This window comes from Lampris incognitus, chromosome 4 (genome assembly GCF_029633865.1).
Source record: "Lampris incognitus isolate fLamInc1 chromosome 4, fLamInc1.hap2, whole genome shotgun sequence".
NCBI classification, from domain to species: Eukaryota; Metazoa; Chordata; class Actinopteri; order Lampriformes; family Lampridae; genus Lampris; species Lampris incognitus.
The window spans coordinates 21,315,942-21,334,830 of record NC_079214.1 but is presented as its reverse complement, the minus strand read 5'-3'; the positions used below and the strand labels follow the sequence as shown (position 1 = coordinate 21,334,830).

The 18,889-nt window shown below is 39.9% G+C and overlaps 1 protein-coding gene across 1 annotated transcript in view; it reads right to left on the bottom strand.

The window, feature by feature from the left end:
• The window catches only part of luzp2 (leucine zipper protein 2), a 260,639-nt gene that overhangs the window by 131,350 nt on the left and 110,400 nt on the right, over positions 1-18,889 (bottom strand). Inside the window, exons 4-5 of the mRNA XM_056279165.1 lie at positions 16,271-16,352; positions 12,220-12,282 (exon numbers count right to left, since the gene is read on the bottom strand). Of these exons, the coding sequence (XP_056135140.1) occupies positions 12,220-12,282; positions 16,271-16,352 (145 nt within the window). The remainder of the gene's footprint in view (positions 1-12,219; positions 12,283-16,270; positions 16,353-18,889) is intronic.

Here is an 18,889-nt window from a genome sequence, read left to right as displayed (position 1 = left end):
TGTGTGTGTGTGTGTGTGTGTGTGTGTGTGTGTGTGTGTGTGTGTGTGTATGTATGTACATATATGTCTATATGTATGTATGTATATGTATATATACTATATGTATGTACATATATATATATGTGTGTGTGTGTGTGTGTGTATATATATACACTACCGTTCAAAAGTTTGGGATCACCCAAACAATTTTGTGTTTTCCATGAAAAGTCACACTTATTCACCACCATATGTTGTGAAATGAATAGAAAATAGAGTCAAGACATTGACAAGGTTAGAAATAATGATTTGTATTTGAAATAAGATTTTTTTTACATCAAACTTTGCTTTCGTCAAAGAATCCTCCATTTGCAGCAATTACAGCATTGCAGACCTTTGGCCTTCTAGCTGTTAATTTGTTGAGGTAATCTGGAGAAATTGCACCCCACGCTTCCAGAAGCAGCTCCCACAAGTTGGATTGGTTGTATGGGCACTTCTTTGAGCAGATTGAGTTTCTGGAGCATCACATTTGTGGGGTCAATTAAACGCTCAAAATGGCCAGAAAAAGAGAACTTTCATCTGAAACTCGACAGTCTATTCTTGTTCTTAGAAATGAAGGCTATTCCATGCGAGAAATTGCTAAGAAATTGAAGATTTCCTACACCGGTGTGTACTACTCCCTTCAGAGGACAGCACAAACAGGCTCTAACCAGAGCAGAAAAAGAAGTGGGAGGCCACGTTGCACAACTGAGCAAGAAGATAAGTACATTAGAGTCTCTAGTTTGAGAAACAGACGCCTCACAGGTCCCCAACTGGCATCTTCATTAAATAGTACCTGTTAGAGCCTGTTTGTGCTGTCCTCTGAAGGGAGTAGTACACACCGGTGTAGGAAATCTTCAATTTCTTAGCAATTTCTCGCATGGAATAGCCTTCATTTCTAAGAACAAGAATAGACTGTCGAGTTTCAGATGAAAGTTCTCTTTTTCTGGCCATTTTGAGCGTTTAATTGACCCCACAAATGTGATGCTCCAGAAACTCAATCTGCTCAAAGAAGTGCCCATCCAACCAATCCAACTTGTGGGAGCTGCTTCTGGAAGCGTGGGGTGCAATTTCTCCAGATTACCTCAACAAATTAACAGCTAGAATGCCAAAGGTCTGCAATGCTGTAATTGCTGCAAATGGAGGATTCTTTGACGAAAGCAAAGTTTGATGTAAAAAAAATCTTATTTCAAATACAAATCATTATTTCTAACCTTGTCAATGTCTTGACTCTATTTTCTATTCATTTCACAACATATGGTGGTGAATAAGTGTGACTTTTCATGGAAAACACAAAATTGTTTGGGTGATCCCAAACTTTTGAACGGTAGTATATATATATATATATATATATATATATATATATATATATATATATATATATATATATATATATATACACACACACAGTGCATCCGGAAAGTATTCACACCCCTTCACTTTCCCCACATTTTGTTATGTTACAGCCTTATTCCAAAATGGATTAAATTTCTTTTTTTCTCATCAATTTACACACAATAACCCATAATGACAAAGTGAAAAAGGTTTTGTAGAAATTTTTGCAAATGTATTAAAAATAAAAAACTGAAATATTGCATGTACATACGTAAGTATTCACACCCTTTACTATGACACTCAAAATTTAGCTCAGGTTCATCCTGTTTCCACTGATCATCCTTGAGATGTTTCTACATCTTCACTGGAGTCCACCCGTAGTAAATTCAATTTATTGGACATGATTTGGAAAGGCACACACCTGTCTATATAAGGTCCCACTGTTGACAGTGCATGTCAGAGCAGAAACCAAGCCATGAAGTCAAAGGAATTGTCTGTGGACCTCCGAGACAGGATTATATCGAGGCACAGATCTGGGGAAAGGTACAAAAAAATTTCTACAGCTTTGAAGGTCCCGAAGAGCACAGTGGTCTCCATCATTCTTAAATGGAAGAATTTGGATCCACCAGGACTCTTCCTAGAGTTGGCCGCCCAGCCAAACTAAGCAAACGGGGGAGAAGGGCCTTGGTCAGGGAGGTGACCAAGAACCCGATGGTCACTCTGACAGAACTCAAGCGTTCCTCTGTGGAGATGGGAGAACCTTCCAGAAGGACAACCATCTCTGCAGCACTCCACCAATCAGGCCTGTATGGTAGAGTGGCCAGACGGAAGCCTCTGCTCGGTAAAAGGCACAAGACAGCCCGCTTGGAGTTTGCCAGAAAGCACCCAAACGACTCTCGGACCATGAGAAACAAGATTCTCTGGTCTGATGAAACCAAGATTGAACTCTTTGGCCTGAATGCCAAACGTCACGTCTGGAGGAAACCACGCACCTCTCATCACCTTGCTAATACCATCCCTACAGTGAAGCATGGTGGTGGCAGCATCATGCTGTGGGGATGTTCTTCAGTGGCAGGAACTGGGAGACTAGTCAGGATCGAGGGAAAGATGAATGGAGCAAAGTACAGAGAGATCCTTGATGAAAACCTGCTCCAGAGCGCTCAGGACCTCAGACTGGGGCGAAGGTTTACCTTTCAACACGACAACGACCCTAAGCACACAGCCAAGACAACGAAGGAGTGGCTTCGGGACAAGTCTGTGAATGTCCTTGAGTGGCCCAGCCAGACCCCATTTTTGAAACCCATTGAACATCTCTGGAAAGACCTGAAAATAGCTGTGCAGCAACGCTACCCATCTAACCTTACAGAGCTCGAGAGGATCTGCAGAGAAGAATGGGAGAAATACCCCAAATATAGGTGTGCCAAGCTTGTAGCTTCATACCCAAGAAGACTTGAGGCTGTAATCGCTGCCAAGGGTGCCTCAACCAAGTACTGAGTAAAGGGTGTGAATACTTATGTACAGGCAATATTTCAGTTTTTTATTTTTAATAAATTTGCAAAAATTTCTACAAAACCTTTTTTGCTTTGTCATTATGGGGTATTGTATGTAGATTGATGAGAAAAAAAAGGAATTTAATCCATTTTGGAATAAGGCTGTAATATAACAAAATGTTAGGAAAGTGAAGGGGTGTGAATACTTTCCGGATGCACTGTGTATATATATATATATATATATATATATGTGTGTGTGTGTGTGTGTGTGTGTGTGTGTGTGTGTGTGTGTGTGTATGTATGTATATATATATATATGTGTGTGTGTGTGTGTGTGTGTATGTATGTGTATATATATGTATGTATATGTATATATGTACTGTCTCATAAAGAATTTGCTTGACTCACTGGATTATTTTGCTATTTATTTGTTGAGCACTTTCCCTACCATTCAGTGTTTCTTTTAACAAAGTTATATATATATATATGCGTGTGTGTGTGTGTGTGTGTGTGTGTGTGTGTATATATATATATATATATAGACAAGTACAGAAATCCTCACTACTTCCCTATTGTAGTAATTAGTACTCCAACAAGGATTCTGTCCATGCATTTTTGTCAGTCTATTCCTAACAATGTTACTGTTGGAGGGTAAAGGCATCTCTAATTGGTCATTACAAAGTCAAAGTACAGACCCCTTTATGGGTAATTTTAGTCATTTAAACAGCACGGTATTGCTAACATGCACAGCAATAACCCGATATTGTGAAATCCACCAGATTGATTTCTGAAGTCTCTCTCCATTTGCCCATGAATATTCCCTAGAGTTAAGCATATAAGAACAAGGTCCTTATTTAGCATTCACATAAAATAACCCATGTTTTCTCAGCAAAGCTAATGGTGACCCTTTTTTCTTAAGTCCTTGCATTACACCTGGCTTTTCGATTGTCACACCCTTTTGCTTTAGGTTTCCATCATGTTTTACAATCATACTGGTGGAATGGTTTAAATGGAATGGTTTAAATGTCAATTAAGTATGTGGATTACAACTACAGGATTATTCAAATTTGCAATTTGTACATGTGATATTTAAAATGCAAAGGGCTTTAATTTCTTAAATGATATCTCCCCTTGAAAGACTTTCAGTAAAAGATTTTTACTCAATAAAGGTGTGCATCAGGACAACTAACTGGATTCTGTTTTCAGACTCTAGTAAAAGTGGGGTTAACGTAAACCAAAAGTTTATTTTATTCAGCATTTTACAATCTTATGAAAGTAGTATATGAATTAACAGCTTTTATAGGTTTTACCTGTCTCAAAAGCTTCATATCTATGAATAACCAAACCCATCATCATCCAAACCGAACAAGAATACACTTAACAATCAGATGTATAAAGGGATATAAAGTTATAATGGGAAAAATCAATGTTCAATATATTCAAATTATCAAAACCATTTTGAGCCCCCATCTCCCTCCTCCCATATCATCTCACTGACTCAACTTCCACCCTGTCAAAGAGCTGTTCTTGGTTTAGCCAACTTCATGGGATTGACTGCAACTACTGCTTGACCAAGTGCTAAATTTCATCTGATAAAATACTAGGACAGATTACAGACAGGGAGTGTTAGAAATCTCAACTCTGTAGCTTTCACTACTCCCACTATAGGTGAAATTGAAAGAGAAGTGAACCTTCTAAAGTGTCGTTAGCCTTAAGTTGGTAACATAATGTTTGGCCAGTACATGCAGAAAAAGGCATAATAAAAGCACATCCCTTTCAAGGAGATGGTTGAGTCCTGTTTCGCCTCAAAATCTGTAATCTTTAGCTCTTTCACTGGTGCATATTAATTGCTTCTAAGGGAAATATTGCATGGTGTGATTGTGAATGCTACATTTAAAAATGTGTATTACTGCAGCTACTTGTGGCTATACAACTATAATTAGTGTGTCTCAGGCTGAACATGAAGTTAATAGCCACACAAGGCCATCCTAAATCTCGCCAGCTCAGATTTTTCACTGCACAATACTAGCCTGGAGAGGATCCATTGAGAATCTTTTGTGCCTGGCAGCTGGAAGGCAGACCAATCAGTGAACTCTGGGGGAGGGTTTAGATGCTGATGACCAATGTGAAGCGCTGTATGTGAAAAACAACAACAATGCAAGCTGTGCTCATTGGTTATCATTATCTGAACCCTCTCCCATAATTCTCTTTGTCCCTTAGTCTATGGTGAGGGAACACTGGCCCAGAGGGAACAAGTGTTTTCCAGGAGGACCAGAGCCAGGGCAGCTTGGTGGAATAATGAGGCTTTTCATTGTTCTCTCATCTTTATCTTGCATATTATGAACTGATTTTACATTTGCAGGTAAAAATTAGAATTTTGGTGTGGGGATGAGGTTTTCCTTCATTGTGTTCATATATTTAGTTGCAATAGTAACTTAATAACTTCACTCAGCTTTATGCAGCTTTATAAACTGTGCGGCTGTACTGCCGTCAATGAACTGCTGTAAGATATACAAATTAATTATACTGACAATTTTTAAATGATAAGATTATTCCTTACACATTATCTGTGGTTTATATATAAATTTATTTGGATTCAAATCCATCCATCCATCCATCCATTGTCTTAACCGCTTATCCTGCTCTCAGGGTCACAGGGATACTGGAGCCCATTCCAGCAGTCACTGGGCGGCAGGCGGGGAGACACCCCAGACAGGCCGCCATAATATACATCAGATAAATAGGAATGTATTGTAGAAGCTGGATGAATTATGCATTTACATTAGGTATTGTTGTTGTTAAGAAATTAGAAGACTCCCTGACAAGTTGTTGACTGATCGGACACCAGTACTCAAAGGGAGTGTCGAACAGAGGGAGAGAACAATGTGTGCTTTTTAGGTACAGTAAGGGAGAGAATTAAGTAGAAAATGTGAGACATGCATTGTCCTTATGCTGATTTAGAATATATATACACACACACATATAACACGGACCAAGGAGTCTAACGCGTGCTAGTCAGAGGGCTTGGCGAAACCCCATGGCACAATGAAAGTGAGGGCCGGCACACGCCGGCTGAAGTGGGATCTCGGCTCCTTGGGCCACTGGGCGCACCACCGGCCCGTCTTGCTCGCACTGTCGGGGAGGTGGTGTATGAGCGTATGCGATAGGCCCCGAAAGATGGTGAATTGGCGGTGCAGTGGTTAGCGCGATGGATCACAGCAAAGAAGGTCCTGGGTTCGAGCCCCGGGGTAGTCTAAACTTGGGGGTCGCCCCGAGTCATCCTTTGTGTGGCGTTTGCATGTTCTCCCTGTGTCTGCGTGGGTTTCCTCCGGATGCTCCGGTTCCTCCCACAGTCCAAAGACACATAGGTCAGGCGATTCAGCCATACTAAATTGTCCCTAGGTGTGAATGTGTGTTTGTGTGTGTCGGCCCTGTGATGGCCTGGCGGCCTATCCAGGGTGTCTCACCCCCTGCTGCCCAGTGACTGCTGGGATAGGCTCCAGCATCCCGCGACCCTGAGAGCAGGATAAACAGTTTGAATAATGGATACAAATATATATTTATATATATAAAACCCAGCCATTGAAGATGCACAAGCCAGTGCATTCTTAGTGCTGTTCTGGGGTGTGTGTGTGTGTGTCATATATATATATACACTACCGTTCAAAAGTTTGGGATCACCCAAACAATTTCGTGTTTTCCATGAAAAGTCACACTTATTCACCACCATATGTTGTGAAATGAATAGAAAATAGAGTCAAGACATTGACAAGGTTAGAAATAATGATTTTTATTTGAAATAAGATTTTTTTTACATCAAACTTTGCTTTCGTTAAAGAATCCTCCATTTGCAGCAATTACAGCATTGCAGACCTTTGGCATTCTAGCTGTTAATTTGTTGAGGTAATCTGGAGAAATTGCACCCCACGCTTCCAGAAGCAGCTCCCACAAGTTGGATTGGTTGGATGGGCACTTCTTTGAGCAGATTGAGTTTCTGGAGCATCACATTTGTGGGGTCAATTAAACGCTCAAAATGGCCAGAAAAAGAGAACTTTCATCTGAAACTCGACAGTCTATTCTTGTTCTTAGAAATGAAGGCTATTCCATGCGAGAAATTGCTAAGAAATTGAAGATTTCCTACACCGGTGTGTACTACTCCCTTCAGAGGACAGCACAAACAGGCTCTAACAGGTACTATTTAATGAAGATGCCAGTTGGGGACCTGTGAGGCGTCTGTTTCTCAAACTAGAGACTCTAATGTACTTATCTTCTTGCTCAGTTGTGCAACGCGGCCTCCCACTTCTTTTTCTACTCTGGTTAGAGCCTGTTTGTGCTGTCCTCTGAAGGGAGTAGTACACACCGGTGTAGGAAATCTTCAATTTCTTAGCAATTTCTCGCATGGAATAGCCTTCATTTCTAAGAACAAGAATAGACTGTCGAGTTTCAGATGAAAGTTCTCTTTTTCTGGCCATTTTGAGCGTTTAATTGACCCCACAAATGTGATGCTCCAGAAACTCAATCTGCTCAAAGAAGTGCCCATCCAACCAATCCAACTTGTGGGAGCTGCTTCTGGAAGCGTGGGGTGCAATTTCTCCAGATTACCTCAACAAATTAACAGCTAGAATGCCAAAGGTCTGCAATGCTGTAATTGCTGCAAATGGAGGATTCTTTGACGAAAGCAAAGTTTGATGTAAAAAAAATCTTATTTCAAATACAAATCATTATTTCTAACCTTGTCAATGTCTTGACTCTATTTTCTATTCATTTCACAACATATGGTGGTGAATAAGTGTGACTTTTCATGGAAAACACAAAATTGTTTGGGTGATCCCAAACTTTTGAACGGTAGTGTAAATATTATCAATATTAAATGTTAAAGTATGATTTGCTCCAAACACAATCTAAGGCTTTCACAATACATAGAGTACCCAAAAGTTAAGTAGCCCACAAAGATGCCCTATGGGTAAGCTTACATTAAGTTACTGTGTGTGTGTGTTGGGGGTGGGGGGGTATATGTGTGTGCGTGTGTGTTTGTAAGGGTGTGCATGTGCACCGGTCTGCCTGCAAAGAAGGCCAAGTGCTCATGCTAGAAAATCTTTGTCTTCAAAGTTAATAGTCAGGTAGTTAGGTTTCCACCATTCCAGATTTTCTCAAAATAAAACTAACATTACTGTTGTTAATATGACTAATAGTAAGTGCTCATCAGGGGCATTTTGTATATACTTACTGGAAAATAAATATTTAAACAAAGCTTTTTTATTCCATGACATATATGCACAGGGGAAGGGCTTGACAACATGCAGCAAAAAATAAAAAATACAAATAAAAATAAAAGGGCATTATTAACGAAAATCATTGGAGGCAAATTACTACACAGTATACCACACACCGTGAAAAAGTTGTGCTTAGTTACTCCAAATGTGTCTGCAGTTGAACTCCCTGTATCTTTATAACCATTTGTTTTTATATGCTTAAAACAAAATAATCCTAAATGCAATGGTGACTGTGGATGTTTGACTTACTCCAAACAATTTGCTGATAACACTAGGTGTTTAGCGTATTTGGCACTTGTGGCCAGCTTCTAAGACGCAAGGGAAGTGCATGATCTGGTAGGAACAAGCTGGGAATCTATCCAAGATGAAGCAGTCCTATAGTGGTATCTGTTTGGAAGTCAGCATAGACTTAAATAACTACAGCAGACAATCCTTGAATATAAGAGGAACTACATGACAAACAGCTTAATCACCAGCTGTTCTCATGATAACACATGCCGGTTCAAATCCCCGTGTTACCTCCGGCTTGGTCAGGCATCTCTACAGACACAATTGGCCATGTCTGCGGGTGGGAAGCTGGATGTGAGTATGTGTCCTGGTCGCTTCACTAGTGCCTCCTTTGTTCAGTCGGGGCACCTGTTCGGGGGTGGGGGAGGGGACTGGTGATAATACTGTGATCCTCCCATGTGCTGCGTTCCCCTGGCTAAACTCCTCACTGTCAGGTGAAAAGAGACGGCTGGCGTTTCCACATATATATCGGAGGAAGCATGTGGTAGTCTGTAGCCCAGAGGCAGAGGGGGTGGAACAGCGACCAGGGACGGCCCGGAAGAGTGGCGTAATTTGCCAGGGATGATTGGGGAGAAAAGACGGTTTTACAAGATGGTTATGAGACCAGCTATGTTATATGGTTTGGAGACAGTGGCACTGACTAAAAGACAGGAGGCGGAGTTGGAGGTGGCAGAGTTGAAGACGCCAAGATTTTCATTGGGAGTGACGAAGACGGACAGGATTAGGAATGATTATATTAGAGGGACCGCTCAGGTTGGACAGTTTGGAGACAAAGCAAGAGAGGCAAGATTGAGATGCCTTGGACATGTGTGGAGGAGAGATGCTGGGTATATTGGGAGAAGAATGCTGAATACGGAGCTGCCAGGAAAGAGGAAAAGAGGAAGGCCAAAGAGGAAGTTTATGGATGTGGTGTGGGAGGACATGCAGGTGGTTGGTGTGACAGAGGAAGATGCAGAGGACAGGAAGAAATGGAAACGGATGATCCGCTGTGGCGACCCCTAATGGGAGCAGCCAAAAGTAGTAGTCGTAGTAGTAGTAGATGATTGGGGAGAAAGAAGTGGGAAAAAATCCCAAAAAAGAAAAAAAAATATTCATCCTAACTTTCACTGAACTTTGTTTCAATAGTAACAGCTCTTCACTCCGGAAACAGAACTATGTGATCTATCACAATGTCCAACCATGGCTGGATAACCTCATGGAAACCTGCCATATTATTTGTAGCAGCTGTGAAGGAAAATTGGCCAGAAGCATTAAGAGTTATCATTTACTCATTGTGTAGTTGATTCTCTGTTCCTGTTGGTCAAATCTGCTTTAAAGAAGGGTCTTGTGAATTTCCCAGAGAGGAGTAAGGATTTTCCGTGATGGGAGATGGTTATCTTCTCTCCCATCTTCCCTGCTTACCTCACAGTGCCTTGTAATTCTATATACTCCCCCTAACTGGCGATGACTAGGTGTTTAAACACCGATGGTGTGAGGTATAGAAAAATGTATGACTTTAGTTGACCAAAAGGTCAGGCCTTTCTTTGTCCAAGGAAAAGGGAATGTAAGGGAGACAACTCTTTTGTTCGGTGAAAAAGAATGAAGTAAGTTCACCCACTGCTTTGTATTCTGCTACTGCATGCAATACAACTTCTCTTTTATCGTCAGCCACCAGTGCTTTGTGTAATTATTTCTGAGTCTGAGTATTTGCAGGCAATTTCCACAACACAGTTTTTTGCATTATACAATAGCACAGTGATATGTGGGATATGTGAAATGAGAGACAAGACAGGGAGAGCGGGGATGGCATACACCTAAGGGGATGTACTACTCCACCGCTGAAGCGGATCACTGAACGTACACTTTTAAAAGAGTACAGTAATTCATAATTGGTGACGTTTTACTCTATGGGAGTCAGTCAGTGCTTTTTGTGTTGTCATATCTCCGTTCTATTTGCAATATTTATCATGATACTTTAATTTCACAGGGATTAGTTTCTTCTCCCTGCCCAACGGCATTTGGCCTCTAGCTGTAAGATTCTGCATCAGTTATTTGAGTCAGTACTTACCCTTTGCCCCTGAGTTAGCCCATTAGAAGGTCCAACAACTCCTTCTTCACAAAGGCACCGAGGCATCTTTTGCAATCAGATTACAAATGTGTTTATCCCTTGCCCAATCTCATCACTCAATTTTACTGAAATGAAAACATGATAACACAACTACTGACACCAAAGGCCTGCCATTCAACTGTGAACCCCTGACTGTATCAGAAGAGCAGTGAATGCTTTGTAAGGAGTTCATCCAAACCTGTTGCAGCATGACAGAAAGTATCTCACTGGGAACTCTTCTGACTGCTGTAATGAGCAGCATATTGAGGTGTGGTAACTGTCATCTCAATGTGATACTTATACCACTCATTATGTAAATTCATAAAGTGGCACATGTAGGCTCTATGGAGTTCATTTGTTTAAACAAAAAGACAAAGACATTGCAGTGTTTGTTGTGTATGTCACTAACCTATTTCATTTAGACCTTTAAAATGTTCTGTGCCCATTTGCATCACACAACATGATACCATCTTTTCGTTTGACTGGCCTGGCGGCTTGTCCAGGGTGTCTCCCTGCCTGCCGCCCAATGACTGCTGGAATAGGCTCCAGCATCCCCGCGACCCTGAGAGCAGGATAAGCGGTTCCGATAATAGATGGATGGCTGGATGTTTCGTTTTAAAGCTTTGTGACTGCTTTATTGTGAAGCACTTTTTCTCAAGCTTGCTTTGTGCTTAAAGCGCTACACTTAGACTATTGACTCAACATTCATAAAAGCTGCCTGTAATGCAACAGTAGAGAAATACAGGGATGGGAGAAAATATGATTAATGCCACGAGCCAGATTTAAACCCACAACGTTGAGAATTGCTACAATTATTGGCATCTCACCTTAACAGACACAAACACGGCAAAAACCATGTCCATGTTTCTTCACAAGTCATATGTAATATTGCTAACATGCTTTTATTGTGTAAAAGCACAATAAAATTCATGGTTACCTATATTGTCTCACTTTGTATCAAGACCCTTGTCAATATAATTGAAAATTAAAGACAATGTGAAATGAAAACACCTTTTTTTTTTATCTTATCAGCTCCTTCCTCTGTCATATTATGCACCCATTCAACAACTTATGGCAAAAAAACAAAAAACAAATTACTTATTTCACATCAAATTCTAATAATCTTTACTCCATGTAAAACAGCCACGTTTTTGTGATTGTGTCACCAAGACCAAGCAAGTGAGCAACATTCAAACCAATAATATCATAAAATGCTTTGCACCATCCGATCAAATCCTGAAGGATCAAATCACATCAATCCTTACATCTTTTCCCATCTTTCTATCTTGTTTTACTTGGAAATATGTCACAGTACACAAGTAAGACATGCTGCGAATGCCGTTTCATGTTTTCTTTAAAATTGCCCTTAACACAGTATGACAATCTGATACAGGCAATCCACTTGTTCGAATTTGGATTGCAGATTGTGGCTTTAACATTGTCATGGATTGCTAAGGGACTAGCCTGTGATTCAGGACCTAATAATTTTTTTTCCAAATTGGGATGGCCAGGGGAACTTTGATATCGATATCAATATCCTTGTATCACCTCGCATTACTCTATCACCTCACTGAAAAAGCAAACCCCTCTACCTTGGTGACATAAATACATGAACGTTAAACTTACATGAACAGCCTACAAAGCTTAGACTGCAGATTAGCAAGGTTTAGCATACAAGTTAGTGTAATGTCGTGTGTTGTAAACCAGGCTTGATTTCACTTTGAGGACTCACCTCTTGCTGCAAATCCTTGATGATTTTCGTCTTTTTCTCCATCTCCATCTTGAGATATTTGATCTGAATAAAAAAAGAAGGTACGTTAGCCTGACAACTAGGGTTGCCACCCTCTATGTGGAGAAATAAGGGATGCCCCCGCTGCAAGTCCTAGTACAGCTTCTCCTCCCTGGTGACTTTTGGGGAATCCGGTACACCAATATACACTGTTTGAAGTGATTTATTGCAAGACAAAATAACAAAAGCACTTAGAAATTACAAGTGTAACAAAAATATTTGTATATACTTTGCATTTGTAATACTGATTGGTTTGACACAAACAAGACTGAAACATCACAAAGAAAACATTGTGTCCATCCCAAACAAACGGAAACCATCAGTAACTGCAAGCGACTGAGCATGAGATTTTTAACTGTACAAGGCAACCACTGAGTTAGGCCTAATGGCAACGACGACGGCATGACGCTGACGTGCAATCTCACACAGCACGCAGAGCTTGTCAGTCTGTAGCTCACCACTGAAATTAAACTTGTCCACTCTGCTTGTATAACTGGTTTAATTTTACTTGATGTTATTTTATTCTCTGCACTTGGAAGACCTAGTGTATAAATGAAACGACGTGTTCGAAAATACGGGACAAATAGCGTCCCTTATTGATTCAATACCAGACACTATTTTATTTGCCAATACAGGACGATCCCAAATTATAAGGGACAGTTGCAACCCTACTGATAATTCTCTCAACCTGCTTTCACCACTAGAATTGGTGTCAGGTCCCCATTCATGAGTAACACTAACCAATATACAGTAGCTGATGTTGGGATGTTTATATCAGAATGATTTATAGACCATAATCCCTCTTCTATAAACAAATATTATAATTTATACAGGGGAATAAGCTCAAAGAAAAACAAAAATAAAATTTTGCTTCCATATTTTTTGATGTGTTTTTTCAGATGGCTTGGACTCATGCCTACAGGATTTGGACAACACAGATAATGTCAAATATTGTCATTATCTACTGTAAAAAATATTAGTTTGGCATAACAACTCCTCCAGAAATGTTCCAGGACATCAGAATGGACCACATATAATACATGATGAGGTATTTATTCCTGTACTGAGCAACTGCCTATTTTCCACTGCCTGTCTGATTAAATAGTCCATATGCTTACAGTGTCAGAGAGATATCTTTGTTTTTCACAATCCTTTCATCATAAGCATGACATGTATCTGCGGTGCAGCCCTCCTTTGTGGCTTGTGCTATGCAGCCAGTCAGGGGCTCTAATACCCACTGCAAATGGAAAACTATTGCTATGGGCTATATCTCAAAGACTGAGCGGGGCCAAGATTTCTTGTGATATTTCTTTCTTTTCTTTCCGTTTCCATTCTGAATACTTGTCCTTGAGAGAGGTCATCAAGATAATCCCAAGGACAAAGGAAAAGATTCATGGTGCTTGTGACCTCAAAGCAGGTAAGCACCCTGGGGGACTGTAAACCAGATCTCCAAGCAGAGCATGATAACATCAAGGTTCATGTTTGAGCCTTTCAGTCATTGCTGTTGCCCACGAGAATGCTAAGAAAACATCCTGGAGCAATGTTAAGATTGTAAATTGAGGCAAGATGGTGAGAAAAAAAAGTAATATAAAATAAAAAGAAAAAAATATCTGTACAATAACGCTGAGATGTAATATATCAATGCATGCAATAACCCCAGTTGTGATTGTGATGCACTTTTGAGTTACAATTATAAACTATGTAGTGTAAAGACAGTTATTAAGTATATGAAGAAATGCAAGTTAAATATACCAAGAGCTGAGATTGGAACAATTGGGTGCCCAAAAACCATGGAACGCATCATCTGGCTTTCTAGTAACAGCCCGTGAAGCATCAGCAAATATGAACACCCAACTAATACTAAATGAAATTTCCCCATAGGCGCGACTGTGGTTGTGTTTCGTACATAATCTCAAATGACTAAAAATCAACAACACATCCTTTAAAGCTTAAGCAAAATGAGGATTATTTCTTCCCTCCCAAAATAATATTCACACATGTTACATCTGCCCCTTTGGCTCCTGATAACTGATAAAACACAAGTTAAAAACAAAAATATCCAGATTTTCATTTAAAAGTGTATTCACATGTTTCATGTGTGTGCTGTGTGACATGCTCCCGACATGCTCCCTTTCCTTAGGGGTTATAAAACCTATTCATGAGGCTATTAAGGTCAAATTAAGAGGCTAGGAACCTACTGTACAATGAAGATTTGACAAAGTTCTTATGAGAATGGCAAAAAATATGTCACAAGCAATGTCCCTGTTCTATTTTTTCTGTGAGTGCATTAATGATATGAATGTTGATTTTAATGTCACATTGGCATTACATGTCAAGGCTGTGCAGAAAAGAGCCTGACTATTACAGGATATGTTTTCTGATTAGCATATATTGAACATCTCAAAAGCATTCCACGGCTGGCTATTTGTGCAACTAATTAGGCTTCCTGCTGATCTGCCGATAATGAGTTTGGTGGCTGAACAAGAGGCTATCTCTCAGAGTTGTCTGGGGACACAAACATGGCACAAAAGAGTAAGGTTGCAGAATGCACATAAACACTGTTCCTCCAGAGATACAAAGGCTCCCTGCAAACCCCTATGTTAGATATAATACATTCAGATCAGTGAGTGTTTATGCTATTAAATTTTAGATTGTATCTCAAATAAAATGAACCCAGCAATGGGGAAAAAGGCTGATAGATTTAATTTTCCTTTGCAGGAGCAGAGGCTTATATAGAAGTCTGACCACCAAACATTTACATTTAAAGCTGAAATATGTGACTTTTCTGTCTTAATAAATTGTTATTTTATCAATTTAGACCATGGAGCCAGGTTTCATAATATTAATTGGCATCCTTACCATGGCTGGAGACTCTCTGCAGTCTCCATATACCACTGTAGAAATCTTTTGCTCGGATCACACCAACTGATGCAACGACAAACACGGAGGTGTTGGAAACAACCGAAGCGAGATGCCAACGAAACATGATGCTAATGTGGCAATGCTTCTGCTGGACAATCAATCAATATTACTAAATAACAGTGTTACAATAAATTTTGATCTAGTCTGTAATACATTAGACTGCCTGTGTCTAATGTATTACTCCCTGCAAGGGTGTGGACTATTTACTGGTGAGCTGACGGCACATGAGCAACAGTGGTACGGTACCCTTGCTACCCCTTGTTTGTAGGCTGAGAAAATCAGCTTCTGGTTTATTTATTTCTGCCCCCTACATCAAACTATATTGGAACTTTATTCTACTGTAATATTGATTGTTCAGCAGAATCTCCAAATCATCATTACACTTCAAATGGATAAAACAGAAAAATTGTGGATTGCAGCTTTAATTTTCACAATGCCACATATTTTACTGTTGTCTACTTTAAAGCAAACTAGTTTTGAAGTTAATAAATATGATACTGCTTATAAGGCTTGCCAGAGACCCGGTTGTGAAAACACCTAAGTGCATGAAATTTAATTAGAAGCAGACGAAAGTCCACTGGGTACAAAAGAAATTCCCTGCATGTGGGATGAGTGATAATGAGCTGCATACACAATTGAGCAGTACGTCTTGTTTTAAGCCCACTTTTCTGGGGAGAAACGCACTCTGCCTATAGAGCACTTGCATGAAAGATATTTCTAAGTACATGTTTTATCCATAGGTTCTCAGAAATATTTCATACCGTTAGCCACAATGCCTTTGTCAAGCCTAGTTTTAGGAGTTTTACGAGATGAATTGCTTCTATGGATCTACAAAGCATCCTTCCATCTCAAAAGCTAATTTAATTTAATTTAGCTCTCTCCCTCTCTCTCTCTCCCTCGCTCTCTCTGAAAGGTTTAATTTCTCTCTCTCTCTGAAAGGTTTAATTATGTGAGAAGGCAATGAGCTTGAAGACTTGACTTGTGGGTAATGAGCAGGGATCACTGAGGACCCTGTGTGACAGGTAATGGGGCTGGGGACTGGGTGTTGATGGTCATGTCAGCACCGTCTTACCGTGGCCTGCTGCTTTTCCGCTCTCTCATTGGCCTCATCCAGCTGCTTCTGCAAGGCTGCCTGGAGGGACTTCATCTCCTCCCTGTCCAAGGAGAAGGAAGAGAGACTTGGATGATTCATATTTCTGTTTTTACACAGTTGAGACTTAAGACACTAAAGTGTACCTGAACGAGATCAAACGTATTTTCACATAAGCATGCAACCATTTGTATAGACTCATGCTTGGTGTACGAACTGGCTTGCACAATGCTGCTTGAGCTAGGAAAAAAATTGTGTATGCTATCTTGTCTGGAAAAGAGAGGCAGTAGGATCAATGATCATATCACCAATATGTATTGCCATCCTTTTCCAAATTTTGCCTGTTAGCAGCCAATCATCTGCTAACCAGACCAGGCTTAGATCTCAACTATCTCCACACAGTTTGCGTGTCAGTGAACAGGCAGAACTTAAATTGATTTAATGCAACATATCAAAATATGATTTGCAACAAATAAACAAATACACATTCTAACACACAAAACACACATAAGCAAGTACTCACACCATACTCAACCAAACAAAAGTGACATCATGTTCATTGGCATAGTTGCATCTGAGAAGCTAAACTGTTATTATCCCTGCCAGGCTGCCACATGGTGGAAATCATAGCAGATAACGTATGTGTGTGTGTGTGTGTGTGTGTGTGTGTGTGTGTGTGTGTGTGTGTGTGTGTGTGTGTGTGAGACCACAGTTTATCTCACAAACTACTGGACCTATCAGCCTAAAAAAAATGTTTGTGTACAGTTATGACTGTATAATGAAGAACCTCTTGTGGTTGTGGTGATTAAAAAACTTCGAAAAACTTTTTTTCCTCGCGATCGCTGCTCCCTCTCCTCATTCACTCTCTAGCTCGCTCAGCCAATGCTGCTTTCTGTCGCTACCCAGTCTGAGTCAACCGTGCGCATGCATGACTCACATCTATGGTTGAGTCAGATCAGGCTGCGACAGTGTCAAAACCAAAATATTATGTATTTGGTTATGAGTCTTAAAGCAAATGAGAAGTCAATCGTATTTCGCAAGCCAGCAAATACTTCAGTGCTGATCTCAGTACAGGAGAACTGGAGGAACAACTGGATGAACCAAAAATAATTCATCTTATTCACGTCACCGCCATGTGGAAGTGACATAGTCTCCAATGTTAAGACTCTGCTATAAGAATAAAATTACAAGAGTAGGATTAATCACGATAACAGCTGGAAATCATCTCAGTAGCTAGAATAAAACATTTCCCATGGATGAGCTGTTTTCTTACTGTTGTTTTATGAATGAAAGTCAATCAGCAGAGCAGCCATTTGCCTTGATTCATTTTATATCATGAAAACTATGACAGTTAAACACATTTGATGCCTTTTAATAAGGGCTTTGAAATTATGATAGTCTGATCTCTGTCATTTCATATCAGACTCGGTCGCTTTCGTATGAGGGTCCGCCTAGGAGGCTGTGCATCCACAGACTGACAGGCAAAACATTTTTATTAGGTAGATTTTTTAGCTTAGCGCTGCATATTAACTTTTTTTTTCTTCCATATTTCCCATTCAATCGACTTGGGTGCTGCGCAAAAGTCTTAAAATGGTAAGAAAAACACTTTTCTGTCTGCATGTGTGTGTGTGTGTGTGTGTCTAACATGTATTATAATAATAATAATTATAATAATGCATTTTATTTATGAGATGTTCATGACCAAAAGTTTAGTCGGAGCAATCAAAAATAAGAGGGCTAAAAATCTGCATATTGTACTAACTCTTGTAAGCCACTGCGGATAAAAAACAAACAAACATGGCTCCATGATGCTTCAAATGGACAATATTATGAAGAAATATGCCTTTAAGCATTTGGAGCAACTCTACTCCAGTCTGACTTTATACTGTGTGAGGACTCAAGCTGCATCCATAATGCTTTTAATATAAGTGGAAACATATGCATCAGAATGCAGTGAGTAACTCACTATCAATTGAGCATTCTGTTTACACATAACTGCAGCGTATTCAGAATTACAAATGAAGTGACCAAGTGAAGTGAAAGGGATGTGAATTCTAAAAAAAAAAACAGAAAAAAAGAACAAAGATCAGTGTTAAATATCACAGCAAGACAGCACTTTTAAATTAGTGTTAACATTATATGAATTATCATAGTAAGTTGAATCAGTTCATCTGGACACAACGTTTATATAAAAAAAAAAAACTCATCACGTGACCTCTTCAGGTCTTTCAATTCTCTCTCAGTAAATGTTGTGTCCAGATGAGCTGATTCAACTTTCTGTGATTTTCCTACCTGGATTATTTAGCGTGCATAAAGACATTTAATGAATTAGTTTGAAGTTTTAAGAGCTCACGACATGGGCATGCTCAGCTGTTCGTTCAGTCGGGGCAATATCTAGAAGTCGATATAGCAACACTATGTTTGTCTGGAAAGGATTTCTCTTCTGTACCAGCCATGTGCTGCAATGTTTACATGCCGGTGGTCTTGCCTTCTGGCATAAGCCCAACCAACCAAACATTTTTCTTCACAGAGACAAGTCAACCACCACTGTGCAGGCATTTCATTTGTATTCCCATCTCATGCATCCAAAAGCTTGGAAAT